The sequence below is a fragment of the Ascaphus truei genome, chromosome 9, assembly GCF_040206685.1.
Source record: "Ascaphus truei isolate aAscTru1 chromosome 9, aAscTru1.hap1, whole genome shotgun sequence".
In the NCBI taxonomy this organism is placed as follows: Eukaryota; Metazoa; Chordata; class Amphibia; order Anura; family Ascaphidae; genus Ascaphus; species Ascaphus truei.
Window position 1 is genome coordinate 6,197,673 of NC_134491.1, and position 18,822 is coordinate 6,216,494.

General features: G+C 48.2%; 1 protein-coding gene across 4 annotated transcripts in view; it reads right to left on the reverse strand.

Moving 5' to 3' along the window:
- Positions 1–18,822, reverse strand: part of FMN1 (formin 1) — a 194,920-nt gene that overhangs the window by 120,329 nt on the left and 55,769 nt on the right. For all 4 annotated transcript variants that reach the window (XM_075613256.1, XM_075613255.1, XM_075613253.1 and 1 more), the window contains exons 2-3: positions 18,471–18,754; positions 15,410–17,363 (exon numbers count right to left, since the gene is read on the reverse strand). In XM_075613256.1, the coding sequence (XP_075469371.1) occupies positions 15,410–17,252 (1,843 nt within the window). In that variant the 5' untranslated portion in view covers positions 17,253–17,363; positions 18,471–18,754. The remainder of the gene's footprint in view (positions 1–15,409; positions 17,364–18,470; positions 18,755–18,822) is intronic.

An 18,822-nucleotide genomic window follows, 5' to 3' on the forward strand; every position in this document is an offset into this window, starting at 1 on the left:
CGCTGCACGCTGCAGGACACCACTCGGCATCATCTGAGACAGACGCCCATCGCTGACAAGGTAAAAGACCGCACGCCACACGCACTGGCTAAAGGCCTACACACACCTACAGCATGGCAGAACTCAGAGCCTCACCAGACATCACGCAGGAAAGCGATCACTCAGACACAGATGCGCAACTGCAACAGGCGCAGGCAGGCGCAAGGCCCAAACGGGCAGTCACACTGACACAAAAGGCCCGCGAAATATATGAGACTGACATTGAAGCGCACCGCGCTAAATTAGAGTTGGCCTGGAGCACAACCACACTGGGAATATGCAATGTTACTAGCGTGGGCAACTATGCGCAACAGCTCGAGCAGGCAATAACGCAATTAAGGACCGATTACTCGCGTTATCAAGAACTGTCAGAAGCATACATTACTTACCTGACCAGAGCCAACACCAGCGAAAGCCTGCAAGAAAGAGACTTACAAAATGACATTGACCTTACACGTGACAGCCACGTGCGGACCGCTATCACAGACGCGCAAAGTGTGAGAAAAGAGCTCCTCCTGGAGACCGCGTCGCAGCGCTCCAGCACATCAAGGCACTCATCAAGGTCTGCAAAATCAGCGCAATCCAACGTGTCCAGCGCAAGCGCAAACGCTATCAAGGCGCGAGCCACTGCAGAGGCCGCACGTGCCAGGGCCGAATATGGTCGCAGAGAAGCAGCCATAAGAGCAGGAAGAGCGCGCATAGAAGAGGAGGAAAAGACAGCCGCCGCTAACGCTGCTGCCGCTACTGCTGCCGCTACCGCCACTGCTGCCGCCGCTACTGCCGCAGCAACTGCGCGTAGGAAAGCCGAATTTGATGCGGAACTAGAGGCACTTAATCAAGAGAAGGAAGCCGCTGCCGCCATAGCCCAAGCTGAAGTCCTAGAAGCAGCCGCGAGACAGGACGGCGGGGAGCAACCGTACAGACGGATAGCCTCAGAGGATCCAGTCCAACGCACTGAAGACTACGTAAGGAGCCTCTTCAGTGTAAACACCAGCGCATCATCTCAATACGGAGAGAGTGACACCACAGACACCAAAGACTTGCTAGGCCCACGAGGAGAAGATGCTGTTCCTTCAATGGTACATGCTGCCTGGGATAGCCACAGCCGCAACAGTGATCCACACGCCAGCGCGCACACGGATGCACTACAACAGGCTCACCATCCAGGTACACCCACACGGGAAAACACAGCCCCCCACACCGACCAGCAGTCGTCACGCGTCCACGCCAAGGAAGAGGCAACCACACAGACCCTCCCAGCAACTACCTCAGAACGGGACAAACACGCCGATGCCTCAGGCCTGACAGACATAGTCAAGTACATGATCCGGCGTGACCTGGTGCAAGCAGGACTCACCAGGTTCGACGACCGCCCTGAGAACTACCGGATGTGGAAGTTCACGTTCAAAGACGCAATCAACAGCTTGGACTTCTCAGCAAGGGAAGAGCTCAACTTGCTATTCAAGTTCCTGGGGAACGAATCCAGAGAGCACGCGAATAGACTGCGGGCGGCCAACGCGCACCAACCCCATGTAGGTCTTGACCTAGTGTGGGAAATGCTAGAAGAGTCCTATGGCAGCCCCGAAGCAGTCGAGCATTCGCTCTTCAAAAGAGTCGACAGCTTCCCCAAGATCACAACTAAAGATTACTCGAAGTTACGAGAACTCGGGGACCTGCTGCAAGAACTGGAGTTCGCAAGGAAAGACCATTCCTTAATAGGTCTCAACGTCCTAGATTCAGCTCGTTGAGTGAGACCCATCCTGGAGAAGCTACCCTTCAACCTCCAAGAAAGGTGGATTTCACAAGGTTCCAAATACAAAAGGGAGAAACAAGTCGTCTACCCCCCATTCTCAGTTTTCTTGAGCTTCATTCGCGAAGCAGCCAGGACAAGGAACGACCCCAGTTTCATCTTAGGTGCGCAAACCACATACAGTGCGAGCAGTCTAAGGAACGAGAGGTCAGTGACGAGATATGGTAACACTCAAACAACCATCTCGATCCGCAAGACGGACGTGCCTCCCACGACCCAAACTACTCCCGATCAGTCGGTCGCCGGAGACAAGGAACCAAGGGACCCAAACAGGGAATGTCCCATACACAAGAAGCCACACCCACTCAACAAGTGCTTTGGGTTCAGGATGAAGCCCCTAGAGGAACGCAAGAGGTTACTTGGAGAATTCAGAGTTTGCTTCAGGTGCTGCAGTTCCACGACTCACCTAGCCAGGGACTGTAAAGAAGAGATCAAAAGCACAGTGTGCGAAAGTGACAAGCACGTGACAGCATTACACCCAGAGGCGCTGACACTCCACCAACTCAAGAACCCATCCTCCGTAGCGGAGCATAGCGGGGAGAAAGAAGAAGGAGAGTCAACATCCGTCACATCTCAGCGCACTGAGGTTTGCGGAAAAGGAGGTGACAAAATATCCTGCTCCAAAATATGCCTTGTCGCAGTGCACCCCCAGGGACAACCTGAGAAGGCTATTCGGATGTACGCGATCCTCGACGACCAGAGCAACCGATCGCTGGTCAGGTCAGATTTCTTTGACATGTTTAACATACAAGACGGTGCTTCTCCTTACACTCTCAGAACGTGCGCAGGGCGAATGGAGACCACAGGGAGAAGAGTGAATGGCTACACCATATGCTCAATAGACGGCAAAGTGAACATGCCCCTTCCCACACTCATCGAGTGCAGCCACATGGCCACAAACAGGGACGAGATTCCCACACCAGACATGGCACGCCATTACCTGCACCTCAAAGGAATAGCCAACTACATCCTGCCGGTAGAGCAAGGCGCCAAGATCTTGCTGCTGCTCGGCAGGGACATCATGAGGGTACATAAAGTCCGTAAACAGCATAACGGACCCCACAACGCGCCATATGCCCAAAGACTTGACCTAGGATGGGTGATAGTGGGCAATGCGTGCACTGACACAGAGCACGGATAAGACTATGTCGACGCCCGCAGAACGGTGGTAACAGAATGTGGACACACATCTCTCTCTGAACCATGTCTTGGCCATCTCCAAGTGACCGAAGGGCCAAGTGAAAAGAAAAGACAAGGTCATAGCTCTGAGGTCAACAAAAACATCCTTGCATTGGGGGGTTGTGACAATGGCCTAGGATGCTTAGCGGTTCAGATAACCAAGGATGACGAGTCGACTCCACTGAAGGAAGAAAGTAACCTCCCAAAGGTGACCGACAAAGGGGTCATCCAAAAGACAATAAACAATCGGACGATCCTCTCGCGAGCAATAGCACGGCTAGGACGTACAGTTGTTCCTCTCCACAGAGTATCCAGCGATAAAGCAGCCAGCTGTCACGGCTGGCATAACCGCAAAAGACTGCGCCCTACAGGTGAAGCCACAGTGTCAAAAGGACTGTTCGTTCACACACGTAAGGGGAGACAGTTGCAGAGACATTTCCCAAAAGGATTTACAAGGACAAAAGAGACTGTTCTTCGTCATGTCCAGGGAGAGAACAACCTCCTGAGGGCAGTCAACAAAGAGACACAAAAGCATTTCACCAAATTACGTGGAGATGTTCTCGTGCAAGAGAAAAGCACAGATGACCTATGGTGCACAGCGTTCCAGACAACAAGGGACAACGACAAGCAAACACCATCAAGGGAAGATAGAGGATTCCCGAGGTTAACAACCAAGGAGCTCTCCAAAGACGGACCAGGCAGTTGGGTGAACCCGCTACCATTCCGTTCACCAAGAAGGCGCTTCCCAAACAATGGAGAACATGCCATCTCTAGGTTCACTTCGCACCTCTGCGACCCACAAAGGGAACCAGAGAACAAAAACAACTTTGTGGCATTCATCCAGATGATGTTCCTTACCTGCCACGCAAAGCCAGCACCTCTAACGAAGGAAGGTGAAGAATGCTGGTACCTCCAATCATCTGGGGCCTACCACCTTCAGGAACCCGATCAAATCCGGGTAGTGTTCAGCCCCAGCACTCAGCTTCAGGGAGTCTCCCTGAACGACGCCCTCTTTACTGGACTAGATTCGACAACCAGTCTTCCAGGAGTGTTGTTCCGCTTCCGCAAGGAGCCAAAAGCCATCTCCTTCTGCCAAACGCCAGGTGATAGAGCGACAGGCTACCACGACTGGCATACCTACAAGGGGATGCATTCTGTGGGTAAAACTACAGAGACAAAAAGACTGTTCTCTCACAAGGCTAAAAGGAAACAGTGCCAGAGACCTTTACACAAAGACATTGTGGTGCAACCAGCAAACCTGGAGCTGTGCATCCACCCTGCATCCTTTGCCAAAGAACCTTGACCAAGGGACCTTGATACCAGTGATACCGGCCGGTGTCACATCGCTATGTGGACATGGACTCTTGCATCGTTTGAGAATGTGATGTTATCTTTGTTATGCATTGCACATATGTTCCACATAGTCTGTTATATAGTGGTATCTACAGATACCAGACGGGGAGTGTCATGGAACAAGAACTACATTTCTGACTCACCCCCCTCTCTCCTTTGCAGCTTCTGCCTGTCAGATCTTATTCCCAGCTGCATGGAGTTTGCACACACATACTGTGCCTGTGTAACTTGCAACAATGTTGCATTTCTTGCCTCCGGGCATGGAATCAGTGAGCTGCTACTGCAGTTTCTGAGATCCTCACCAGAATGGGCTAGTCTGCCCCCCCTCCTGTTTGTTCAGAGATAGTCTGCCCCTAGACTATTCCCTTTACCCACACTGCCCCTCACTTCCTTTTCCACCCTGGAGACAGTGAGTACAAGACCCTTCTCTGTTCATCCCCCATGGTGAGGCCACCTCTTTTTACCGGTTTCTAACTAATAATCACCACTACACACCATCCACAAGTATCTGTATCCTGCTGCTTTTCCCAATAAAGTGGAGGAAATATTACAGGGCTTGGAGTGATTTAAAAGGGAACTGAGTTAATGCTATCGGGAGCCATTCACACATCAAACGTGACCCTGGCTACAGAAAAGAGGGATTCTCTGAACTCTCGCAGGGGGAACTACCTGGAGCCCCAACAGAAACAGATAAGAGAAACACTGTATTGCTGTGTGCAGAGACTGTGCATGTTTAATTATAATACTACCTGTTTTGTGGCGAGAACCTGCTTAGATGGCCATCCAGTTAGTAAGGGCTAAAGCTACGGTGTAGTTAGTTTTCACTAAAGGGAAATGGTGTTATATTTATGTTTTGTTTTGACTTAAAGGGACGGTGGGCCTGTTGGTGTATGATTTAACCCTGTAAATAAACCCCCTGTATAGAGAAATACAATGTTTCCGTCCTTAATCTGGGACTAAAAGAGACTGCAACGTGATGTGGGCATCACAAGTGCTACAAATAATAATTATTACAGGAAATATGGGCAACAAGGCTTACTAGGTGTGTTTAATAAACCAAGTACAATAAAAAAAAAAACACTTTAAGGCAACTGCTCTATTATGTGACAAACCTATTGGCACAGTGGGGGGCAACATAATACACTTTGAGAGACACACACACACACACACACGGGATGTTGCAGTCGTGGGTAGGAGCTTCTGCCGTCCAATCTGCTTCTTAATGGTGGTGCGCCATTCCTTAGGCCTCGTTCAGGGTGCAGGCTTCGGAGGGAGGGAGGGCGTGCTGACGTGCGTGCGGCTGTCTGACACAATGTATTTAAAGGGAATTGTGGTTGTCAGGGTAGCAGCTGCCCTGTCTCCGAAGTACGGAGTTGACGCTGGCTACAGTTTCAATAAACAACCCAAGTCGTTTTTTGAAGCTGCAGCAGCGTCACTGGGACCTCGGCAGCCTATCAAATCATTCTTGAGAATGATTTCAAGACTGCAACTTGGATCCCTAACCTGCCGTCTGTAGCCCCGCCCCCTCCCCCTCTGTAGCCCCGCCCCCTCCCCGTCTCCTCAACTCCTGAAAAAGTCTGCTGGGGAGGATGTACACACATCGCCCAGCAGACTGCCGCGCGCACACGCGAACGCGCGCCCTCCAACTCCTGCCTCTGGCACCCTGAACGAGGCCTTAGGCTGGGAATTGGTGATTAGCACGGTAATTAGCTCAGGGAGTGGGAAGAATTCGCAATCAACATCTCCACTCCCTCTGCCCCGGGGAGAAAGGTCTGACGGTTAGACAGCGGTTGGGGCCCCCAGTTAACCACCAATTTATTAGCTAATTATGTTATCTTTTCCCTTCCCGTTAGAGGGGACACAGATAAACCCCAGCTTTTGTTTGCAGATTGCGATTTCTGAGCACACCTGTCATATTTACAAAGCCGTGCTAAGCTGTAACCCTACGGCTCAGGTGCTGCAAGGTTTCTTACGGCACCAGAAGATTTCTTATGTAATGGGCCCCAACAGCTAGATTCACTAAAGGTTGATCAGAAAATATCACCAATTTTTCTTAACATATTCACTAAAGCAAGATCGCCAGCAGTAAAGGAGTGATAAGATGCTTTTTACGGCAGTGATACTTACAGTATGCAACATTTTTAACACCGTGTATGCAAATGAGCATTTAAATTAGCAATTATCTCAAAATGACTTCTTCACTTTAGTCAGATGCCTGGAAATATCGAGATACAGTGAAAATATATCACAGATGTTTATCACTTATCCAGGCTGGTGTTAGGCCTATGTTGATTGTCTGTAATAGCCCCTTTATAGATACACTAGCCAACCTGGAATAGGCGACAGAGATACACTAAATACACAAATGATTACTTTTATTTATAATAACCTCTTAGTAGGTCAAGTGGCTAGCTAGGCCAGGGGAACCTCTATGGCAGGGGTGGACAACCTTTTTTCCAGGTGTGCCAATAAATGGGCACACATTTTTGGGTGGGCCATTGTCCTACTGCCCAGCTACATCCACACTCCCCCTGTCACGAGGCGGAGGGGAGCTGGAGTCACGCAGACGGATGCAAAATTTGGTCCCGACTCCTGGGCGCACCGGCAGGGGGGAATGGCGTGAGATGACCCTGCAGCAGAAGCGCTATATATAAATGTCCAAAATGTTTGGTCCGATATGAACATGTTCAAATTCAGAGAATAGAGAATAGAGTAGATTGATCTATGATCCCCAAGTATCATCCGGACATCGAGTTGGCCACACCTGCTCTATGGTGTACTAAGGGTTGGCCACACCTGCTCTATGGTGTACTAAGGGGTAATACCGTCCCACATCCCCATCCCCATCACGCATTGGACCCTCCCATTCTTGTAAACCATGGCATCTCCATGCTTCATTTCAGGCCCTTATGGGAAGTCAAATGAGTAGTAGGGATGTTAGAGTAGGGACTGTATGCACAGCTTAATACAACTTAGAGGTCAGCTACTGCTTGGCTGGCCCCTTGGGCTACTAGGGGGTTAATATTTGTCAAAGTTGTGTGTACTTTTTTTCTCCTATGGTTTATTTATTTTTGGGGGATAGGGGTGAACTGTTAACCTCTTTGGTGCAGCATCTAGCATCAAAGGAGTCCCATCCCACTGCTGCCGTAAGGCACTCTACTGGTTATTACATCACAGAAAATACTTCTATTTCTTGGTGGGTTTGGCATTAAAGAGGAAATTTGGATTGTATCCAACACAGACAAACACCCACACAAACACCCACACTGTTATCACGCGTACATCATGGTTGGAAAATAGGGCATTAAATGGGCGAGCATGTTTGGATTAATTTCTTCGTAACAATAACACCAATTATAGGCTAAAACTGGTAAATTCCGGGCATTATTGAAATCCCTGGTCTCTGGTTAAAATTACGGGCATTATCCAATCAGTAAATGGTCCAGAATTTTTGGCACTGTGCCATGTTTTTCAGCCAATCAGCTTTCAGTTCTCATTCACAAAGAGTGAAATTTGTTCTTAGACAGGGGAGGTGATTGGACAGGGGGCACCAGCAAGGCACTGACTCCTCCCCCTCCCTGCAGCAAGGCACTGACTCCTCCCCCTTCCTGCAGCAAGGCACTGACTCCTCCCCCTCCCTGCCTGCAGCCAGACACTGACTCCTCCCCCTTCCTGCCTGCAGAGCGCTCCGCACAGGAGAGTGAGGGGAAAGGTTTGTGTGCCTGTTGTGTTTTGTGGGTGTAAATGGGGCCAGCAGTGTTTTATTGGTGTGTGTGTGTCTTCTGTTGGTGTAGAGGGAGCAGCAGAGTCTGTTTTGTTGGTGTGTGTCTGCTGTGTGTGTTTTGTGATTGTAGAGGGGGAGCTGCAGTGTGTGTGTCTTCAGTGTGTGTTTTGTGGATGGATGAGGGGTGCAGATCGTTGTGTATGTGTCTTCAGTGTGTGTGTTTACAGGGGGCTGCTGGTGTGCGTTTTGTGGATGTAGAGGTGGCAGTCTTTTTTGTTGGTGTGTGTGTGTCGAGTGTGTGTTTTGTGGGTGCAGAGGGGGGGCCGCAGTGTGTCTTCAGTGTGTGTTCTGTGGGTGGAGGGGTGCAGAGCGTTTTGTGTGTGGGTTTGTAGTGGGTGCAGCGGGAGGGGGGCTGCAGTGGGTGTAGAGGGGGGGCTGCTGGTGTGTTTCGTGGATATAGAGGGGGCAGCAGTCTGTTTTGTTGGGGTGTGTGTCTGCAGTGTGGTTTGCAGGTGTAGAGTGGGGCTGCAGTGTGTTTGTGGGTCAGTGGTTGTAGAAGGTGGAGGAAGGCTGCAGGTTGTGTGTGTGTGTGTGTGTCTGCAGTTTTGTGGGTTTACAGGGGCTGCAGTGTGTTTGTGGGTGTAGAGGAGGGGGGCTGCAGAGTGTTTGTATATAGAGGGGGGGTTGCAGATTGTGATTGTGTGTATAGAGGGGGGCTGTGTGTATGTATAATTTCCTTTGAATAAACTTGTAGTAAAAGCAAAATAATGTAGACAATCATACTGATAAAAATCAATGACTACAAAAGTGTATCTTTTTATGAAAAATGTAAAAAAGAAATTAAAAACAAATAAGCCTACATTTAGCCTATAATAGTAATAATCCCCGAAGAACAGGGCATTATTGGCCAGGATTCACAGCACTTAGTGAGTCTTCCCCTCAATCACTTATACTAAAGAGTGACATTATACTGTATTAAACAGGGATTTCACAGGCAGAATGTGTTTCTATTCAAAAGTTCAGGGCTTAAAACTCTAAAAATATTCAGCAGAGTTTTTTTTTTTGTTTTTTTTTTAAATTTGGGGAATTTAATGTAATAATTTTTATAGAAGAAAAACCTAAAACATGCAATGCATCAAACAGAAATCTGAGAACCTGCGGAAATGGCACAAACAAAAAAAACCAACTCCTTAAATGCATCTTTCTTCTCTTCAATGGAGCCCAATAACATTCACTTATGGCTTTAGCAGAATGTGCTGGTTCTGAACATTTCCAAAGCATTATTACTGCTCTCCATCCTTTGCACATAGAATTGTCCTGTGGTAGCTCGGGGTCTGGTTAACCTGTGTGACCCGGGCAGATCATGTTAAACATATAGGGTTTAACCATTTACTTCACTGTTAATGGCACCGGTCACTGGAGCACGTTTGGATTGTCCAGGAAATTGCCAGAGATGTGATGTTTCTCTGAACGTTTTCCTTTGCTCTAAGGTTAACAGGTCTGGTGCAGAAAAGCGGATCGGTCTTTCTTTGAAGGGATTATGTGGCTTGGAAATCTCGATCTACAAATGAGTACATTGTTGCCAGCCAGGCTCAGTTTGAAGGGTTTCTATGCTCTGCAGAAAAAGACTCCAAACTTTTCATATTTCTAGTATAGCTTCTCATGTTATTGGCAAACAAACAGTTGTAACTGTAATACAAAATAAATACATGTTTGGTATATTCTGTGTAAACTAAAGTTTTAGAATTTGAATAATCGTTTTCATTCTTTACTCAAACATGTAGCAAACTCGCTAATATTACACGCGCGTGTTTAAGCACAAGCAGAAACACGCTCTCTAAACACAGTACAGCACATTCTCCTCCTGAAAGGGTTTGAAAAGCTATAGTCATTAACTAACATTTTTGTCCCCTGACCATCACGATGCACAGGGCTCCTTAACCCAATCACTTACAGAATTAGATTTTCTAGTTGTACAGTATAGGATCAGCAGTACGCACACTGGGGGGGGTGCACCCCCCCCCCCCTGAATAACTGTGTGGGGTTACAGAGGCCATGCGCACTTCCCGAAGGCACTTAAATTAAGCGCCGGGGAAGCGGCGAAGGCCTCTGTAAACCTTAGTTCCCGTGGTTCAGCCGACACCGGGAGACGCGTCGCCATGGCAACGCGCCGACAAATGACGCCGCGGGGTCATGTGTCGCCACGTTGCTATGGCAACGTGACATCATGACTCCCAGGCGCCGTGAACCAAGGTAAGGAAGAGGAAGGGAGGGGGGCGTGCAGAGAGTAGGACAGCCGGCAGGGGGGGGCGCAGGGGAAAAAGATTGACCTCCCCTGGTATAGATAACGCTTCCATCTGTAAGTCCATGATGTTTTGAAGCTTGCTCTGTACACACATCGTTACATAACAGGAGCATGTGCAGAGATTTCAGTGTCAGTTCTCGTTATTTTGGGTCACTGCCCTTTGTGTGCATGTCTGGAATGATTTCTCACTAGGTATTTCTGCCAAGCTCTGCACCCCTCTGCACCCCTCTGCACCCCTCTGCACATACAACACGTCCGTACAATAAAAATAAAAAAAAACTATATAATTACTTATAATTAAGTTGCTGTAATACTCAAATATTGAATTCACAGGGGAAGTCTGGCTTCATCTGCACATGTTCTGTAATACACAAGGTCCATAATCCTGTCCAGACACTGGAACATCAGTGTACAAACTGCCCTTTCCGGGGTTCTGGGTGTGGAAGAGCACATTTACACTCTAGCTTCCGTCCCTCTCAGGGAGACCCCTGAAGCTCTAGTCTTCTGCATGAAGTATCTTATGAAGGAAACTATAAGCTCAATGCATTACCAGTTTGACAGGCTTTACAATACGCTACTCGGGCACTGAAAGGGTTAAAAAGCACTGCTTAGCTGATATAAAGGCTATCCCAAAACACAGCTTACAGTTCCGGAATGAATGGACTGTGCGGTTCTGGCACTGCAAGGTGTTTTATGGCATAGCACTGCTTAGTAACGCTGTGCGCAGGACATACGTGAAAACGAGAGGTAGCAATGTATAACTTCCTGGTAAAACATTTTATAAATAAATAGTAAATATGGGTGATAATGGAAATAACCCCCCCCCCCCCCCCCCGGATCCTACAGATGCTGCTACATTGTCACCTGAGGAATAATACAAATGTGACAAAAACAATACAGAGGAAATGTTTTGTAAACCAAGATTTCTGAGGGTATGCACGGAGATGACATGAAGGGATTAAAATGCAGTAAAGTAGTGAATGGGTTAAAAGAGGAGATCCCCGCTAGCAGCGGCACTGCCTTAGCTCAGCTGTAAGCCCTGACTGTGGATAGAAGCCCTAACATTGCTTGTCCCAGCATACTGTGAGCAGTCAGATGCCATTTGGAGCATGCGGAAGGATTGGTGTCACATGCACTTGGTCACAGCTGGGACACAGACACACTGATGCACTCCCCTGTACCAACACCTGTTTTTGTTTATAAAAACGGGCGTAATTACGCATTTCCCATCATGCAAAGTAGGCCGTATATAATTATATTGTGTGCGTAATCAGGATTTGCAGGAATATATATTGATGCCCCTTTTCGTAAGATCCTTCCACACATTTGTGACCTTTCACCTTTTGTTTGTGAGGAATGAAAAGAAACCAGAGTCACGGTAAATTGCAGCGCTAATATATAATACATATAAAGATTATAACTAAAAGCCATGAACCAGGCTGATCTGACTTTTTTATTAGATCTCAGATGACATCATCTCTGTGACCTCGGCCAGGATTGTTGGATCCTACGTGTGATATAAAGTGAAACCTGCCAAGTTTCATCTCCCTGAAAGAGCAGCTTGGCCGTGCATTCTCAGCTAGACATGAACTATTTGTCTCTGAGAGTTCTCACCCCATATTCACATGGGCAGCTATGTTGGAGGAACTCACTATTGGACTTTCCTTTCGCCTCCTTTCTCTGGGATGGTGCCTGGACATTTGTAACCCTGCAGCACTAAACAGAACACAAAGGGTCAGACTCTGCAGTGCTCAATCCGAAAACAAACCCAACAGATGTCGTCCTTGTTAAACTGGTCTGAGAAGCTGCAATGGAGGTCAATGCTCTTCTGCTTCACCATACCCACGCCTGACCAGCATGAAAATCCTGTGCCTGATTGCTCGTTCCAATTGTAACAATGGTATTTGGGACCAAGACTAAATTTGTAAAGCTTCCAGTGACTGAGCTCCTGATTAGAACCAACGCTAAAACCACCCTAACACCTGTCACTAGTTTTAAATACCTGGGCTTATGGTTTGACTCCCACTTAACATTCGGGATGCACATTGATACCCTGACAACCAAGACCTATGCCAAACTAGGGGTACTTTACAGGAACAAATCCTCCCTAAGTCTCCTGGTCAGAAAGCGTATTGCACAGCAGATGCTAATGCCAATTATTGACTATGGAGACATAGTATATGGCTCGGCTCCTCAAACCCACCTTAGCAAACTTGACACCCTCTACAATTCAATTTGTCGTTTTGTTCTCCAATGCAACTACAACACACATCACTGCGAAATGCTCAAAGAACTAGATTGGTCATCACTAGAGTCTAGGCGCAAAATTCACCTTTCCTGTCTCACCCTCAAATACTTTCTGGGCAAGCTACCCAGCTACCTGAACAAGCTCCTCACCCCTACCACATGCGGTATCTATCACCTGAGATCAGACTCCAAAAGACTATTCATGGTCCCAAGACTCAACAAAGTATCCGGACGTTCCTCCTTCTCCTTCCGTGCACCCCAAAACTGGAACAACCTACCAGAGACTCTCATATCCACCACCAGCTTAAGTTCTTTCAAATCTAAGGCTGTCTCACACTTTAATCTGGTCTGTAACTGTTTCATACGCTCATAATATATATTTTCTTTAACTGTGCATGCAATGTCTTGTATATAAATGTATACCTTGTTCATTTATGTAACTGTATTTGTAACCATGTATTATTTGTTTTACTCTGTGCCCAGGACATACTTGAAAACGAGAGGTAACTCTCAATGTATTACTTCCTGGTAAAATATTTTATAAATAAATAAATAAAATAAATAATTAATTGCACTTGATCACCCTTCACTGATTAGCGTTGACCTCCAAGTCACATGTTTTAGGTGAAACCCAGTCACACGTTCTGCATAAGACGATCACACTGCGATGTCTCAGACATGAACGAGGAGGGAATTCTCTGCCCTTATGTTCTGGAGACGTTTGACAATGATGGTATTTTGTTACCATCAGATTGTCCCATTTCAGGAAGCAGGCGACTTGCAAGCAAAGATAAGGTTACTGGGTCTGATGGTAATGAAGTTACTTGTACAACTGTCAAACAGCAGAGGGCTGCCTTCCAATCCCAGTGAAAGCATTGAGCTGTCGCAGTCAGCACTAGCCTCACTCCCGGTGACAGGTAAAACCACATGCCTCACTGTCATATTACAGGTCTGTGAATCATTCAAACAGGCTGCTGCAGGTACTGAATTGGTTTACAAATTCCTCCCAAATCCAAGCAAAAAAGACGCACCCTTTCTAAATTATCCCCAAAATGTTAAATAATGTAAACGTGGGCTCCAGGAGCTGTACAGACTGAAATAAAACTGATGGAACAACATTTTTCTATCAGAAATTATTGGTATGTAATATAAATGTATCATTTTATTATGTATAGGAAATTCAATTGCAGCCCTATTGAGAGTAGTAAAAACCTATGAATTTCAGCATAACCACCAATGTAATTCTAATGTGAAAAGAAGAGGAATCCCAGAAGAAATCATATTATACAATGCAATGGGAGCTTAATGTCACTGAGAAATGTCTATGGCACTTATTATATTAAGCTTAAAAATATATATTTATATAATGGTGATTTAAAATCAAAGGGGGCAGCTGTCATCTTTAACATTCCCAATTTACTTAAACTTCAAATGCACATCTTTTTCAAATTACAAACAAAGTAATTAGCGTTAATTTCTGAGCCACTAACCCAACAGAGGAGGCTACTAACGGGGAGGCGGGAGGCTACGAACGGGAAGGCGGGAGGCTACGAACGGGGAGGCGGGAGGCTACCACCGGTGAGACGGGAGGCTACTAACGGGAAGGCGGGAGGCTACGAACGGGGAGGCTACAAACAGGGAGGCTACCAACGGTGAGGCTACCACCGGTGAGACGGGAGGCTACGAACGGTGAGGCAGGAGGCTACCTACGGGGAGGCTACTAACAGGGAGACGGGAGGCTACTAACGGGAAGGCGGGAGGCTACTAACGGGAAGGCGGGAGGCTACTAACAGGGAGACGGGAGGCTACTAACGGGAAGGCGGGAGGCTACTAACGGGAAGGCGGGAGGCTACTAACAGGGAGACGGGAGGCTACTAACGGGGAGGCGGGAGGCTACTAACGGGGAGGCGGGAGGCTACTAACAGGGAGACGGGAGGCTACTAACGGGGAGGCGGAAGGCTACTAACGTGGAGGCGGGCAACTACTAACGGGAAAGCGGGAGGCTACTAACGGGAAGGCGGGAGGCTACTAACAGGGAGACGGGAGGCTACTAACGGGGAGGCGGGAGGCTACTAACGGGAAGGCGGGAGGCTACTAACGGGGAGGCGGGAGGCTACTAACAGGGAGACGGGAGGCTACTAACGGGAAGGCGGGAGGCTACTAACAGGGAGACGGGAGGCTACTAACGGGGAGGCGGAAGGCTACTAACGTGGAGGCGGGCAACTACTAACGGGAAAGCGGGAGGCTACTAACGGGAAGGCGGGAGGCTACTAACAGGGAGACGGGAGGCTACTAACGGGGAGGCGGGAGGCTACTAACGGGAAGGCGGGAGGCTACTAACGGGAAGGCGGGAGGCTACTAACGGAAAGGCGGGAGGCTACTAACCGGGAGGCGGGAGGCTACTAACGGGAAGGCGAGAGGCTACTAACGGGAAGGCGGGAGGCTACTAACGGGAAGGCGGGAGGCTACTAACGGAAAGGCGGGAGGCTACGAACGGGAAGGCGGGAGGCTACTAACGGGAAGGCGGGAGGCTACTAACGGGGAGGCGGGAAGCTACTAACGGGAAGGCGGGAGGCTACTAACGGGAAGGCGGGAGGCTACTAACGGAAAGGCGGGAGGCTACTAACGGGAAGGCGGGAGGCTACTAACAGGACGGTGGGAGGCTACTAACGGGAAGGCGGGAGGCTACTAACCGGGAGGCTACTAACGGGAAGGCGGGAGGCTACTAACGGGAAGGCGGGAGGCTACTAACCGGGAGGCGGTAGATCCGGCTGCAGGGTGGTGTCTCCTCTATCTGCCGACTGTTTTTCCCAAAGATCGTTAGAACAGGAGCTATCCGTCCTCACCATACAAGAGGTGAATCCTTTGGCTTCCTCCCCCAGTGCCTGGAGTGACGCGGACTCCTCTGGAAACCCGCATGGAGCAGAACGGAGCGTCTCTCTTCCCCCCGAGGCTGGATCCTCCTCTTCCGAGAGCTGGCTGGGTAGGGGGAGAATTTTGTGATGAAGTTGGGGGTTGAAAAAGCGCGGTGATAAAGAGGATGGGATGGGGGATATCTGTTTGTACGTGTTGCTGGATGAATATGAGCTATTGGACACATCAAAGGCTAGTGAGGGGGCTGCAGTGGGCTTTTCCTCTTCCTTAAAGCTGAGGCTCTGGTGAGGAGTCGCAGGGTTTATTAATGCAGGTGTCCGATTCCCCGGTCTCAGGCCGGGGCTGCACCGCTCACCTCTCTGATCCCCCAGCAACCCCCGCCAATACTCCGTCTCTTCCACGCTATCGCTTTGCAGGACCTTCAGGAGGCTTTTATTAACGAATCCACGAGAAAGTAGAGACTCATCGTTAATCTGCATCTCCCAGGGGGTGCGTGCGCCCCACTCCTGGTGCCTAACATTGGTCTGCGCACCCTCTGGTTGTATCTCACTGCCCCACACCGCTTCATGATCTGTCACAACGGGCACGTGGAGGACATCCACCTGGGAGATGTACTGATTTGGCACAGTGGAGACAACAGCAGTGATGTTTTCACACTTCCCTTCCTTGCCTCTATCCCCCTGGTAACTATATGTGGTCACCACTTTCTGCACACAGGGGCTAATGTCCTGCACTTTAGCTATGACTGTGCTTGAGCCCCTCCTAGTGGATGTCTGCTCGCTGCCTCCATGCCCCATGTAGCTCACTGGGGCAGCAGACTTGTCTGATGTAGTGCCCTGCAGCAGTGGGGTGTTCTGCTGTTCCTGCATGATTTTGAGGACTCCCTGCAGGTCCCCCAGAAGGCTGTCGCTGTGAGGCAGCAGAGAGAAATCAGCAAACACATCATTATCGTACAGAGACAGTGAGCTGCCCAGCGCTGGCTCAACACCCAGCATCCCTGAGCTCTGACAGCCTCTCTCCTTACCCTGCACGCTCTTCTTGGGGGACCCTAGTACGTAGTGGTCCTTGTTCTCCACAGATTGAAGTCTGGGGCGCGACAAGGAGTCCACGGAGCCGCTCCGTGAAACCCTTGCTGAAGCTGCTCGGTCTCTGCCCTGTGCAGTACTCGGCTCATGGCCGCCCTGCCCTTTCCATTTTATCTTCTTGTTCACAAAGTCCTCTATGCTCTCCTTCCTCCGGCTGAATCTCCTGCTCTTCCCTTTGGACGGGGCAACCTTCTTCTCCCCAGAGGCAGAGAACGAGTCCTGCAAATCTATTCGGTCAGAGAACTCCTCCTCTGGGAATTTACGTCCTCCAGGCAAGTCCTGCAATTTGCCCTCCTGGTTGCCCATTCTGGAGCCTGGATCGCGGATGGAGTGGAGCAGATGGACCAGCAGCCTGTCTTTAGCAGCTGTAAGCTTGTACAGCTCAGTGAGGATGCTCCGGGTTGTGGTTTCCTTTAAGGCCTCTGTGAAGCTTTGAAAAGGTGGATCCCTCTGCTCTGCAGGCTCCGTCTCCTCCCTGACTCCATAGCAGCTATCAAAACATGTCCTGGCTTTGTCTCGAGTTACACAGCGTTTGTATGTGAATCCCCTGATATTTCCCCGAGGAAGGTAGAAGCTGACGTAGCAGAGCTCCATAATGGGTTTGTGCAATTGGAGGATGGAGTGAGTGCCTTCCATTATACGCCTCTAATTATTCCAAGATTTAAATAATGTGGTCAATGTTCTTCAGCTTCATGACACAGCATGTGATAAGCAGACAGGGAGTCATCTGATCAGCAAGAACACCGCCTGTTAGAGCAAGAACAAACTTATCAGACTTGCACCGACAATGTTACAGCACATTAGATGCAGTACAGATATACTTTGTGCAAAACTCCCTGAAAAACTTTCACACAATCATTTAAACAAAAAAAACACATCATTTTAAAAAAATGATGGGGAAAAAAAAAAACAAAATTTAAAAAAATATATATTTAAAAAAAAAATACAATAAAGTGACATTTATTTTGTGGTTGTTTTTTTTTTAAAATAGTTTTCTCAGCATTATATATTTTTTCACATGCTCCGGTCAATGCTCTGCATTAGAGGGTAAGTACTCGAGTACTTGATCAGGAATAAATGTGGACGCCTTTGAGATTTAAAGGGGGTTATGCTGCACTCCACAATGATAAATTGTATACAGTTTACCGGTGCTGCTGGTTCAAGGAGGTACCTGTCAGGTCTGTTCCAAGGCAATACTCAGGAAGGAAGGATCCCACGCTCCACGGTTTTTTAAATAAAGTTAATTTATTGAGCCACACAACGTTTCGACCAATAGGTATTTTTCAAGTGACTAGGCATCATGAAAAAGACCTATTGGTCGAAACGTTGTGTGGCACAATAAATTAACTTTATTTAAAAAACCGTGGAGCGTTGGATCCTTCCTTCCTGAGTGACGCCTTTGAGATATCACAACTTGTGAGGCAGCAATATAGGAACAGTATGTCAAGGCACTTTAGGATTATTTGAGATATATTTGTGGCATATTTTGCTACCATTTGTCAGGATTGACTGTTTTTGTTGTGCCATTATTTTGATTGTGAATGGATTTATACATTTGTTTAATATGTGATTAGTTTGTTAATATTTTGATACACTCCTATTATCTTGGTGGTTTTCGACCTTTTCTTTTTTATGGATTTCTTATGGTTTCCGACTGTCCTGTATAACGCTATGATCCCTGCAACGTTGTAATCACTGCAGTATTCTTTTTTTTTTTTTTTTTAACTCAGGGATCTACCCATTATTATATATACACCCCATACGTTGTTCTGCATTTAACAGGGCCTGAACATATCTGTAATTATGCACACACAACAAAAAGTTATAAATGTCCAGAGATTAACCCCCCCTTACCTGAGCTGTTAGCTCGTGTTCTTGCTCACCACTGCTGGCTGTGGGTACCACGGTGTCACTGGCTCTGGGTACCACGGTGTCACTGGCTGTGGGTACCGCGGTGTCACTGGCTGTGGGTACCACGGTGTCACTGGCTGTGGGTACCACGGTGTCATTGGCTGTGGGTACCACGGTGTCACTGGCTGTGGGTACCACGGTGTCACTGGCTGTGGGTGGCCCCTTGTGCACGCAGAAGCTCTCTGCTAGTGTAAGAAACCTGCAGATGTTCTCTCATTACATCAAAACTGCAAAATAATACAAGTAGAAAAGAATATTGGGATCCTATAAAGATGGCAGTGCACCTAGATTGTAA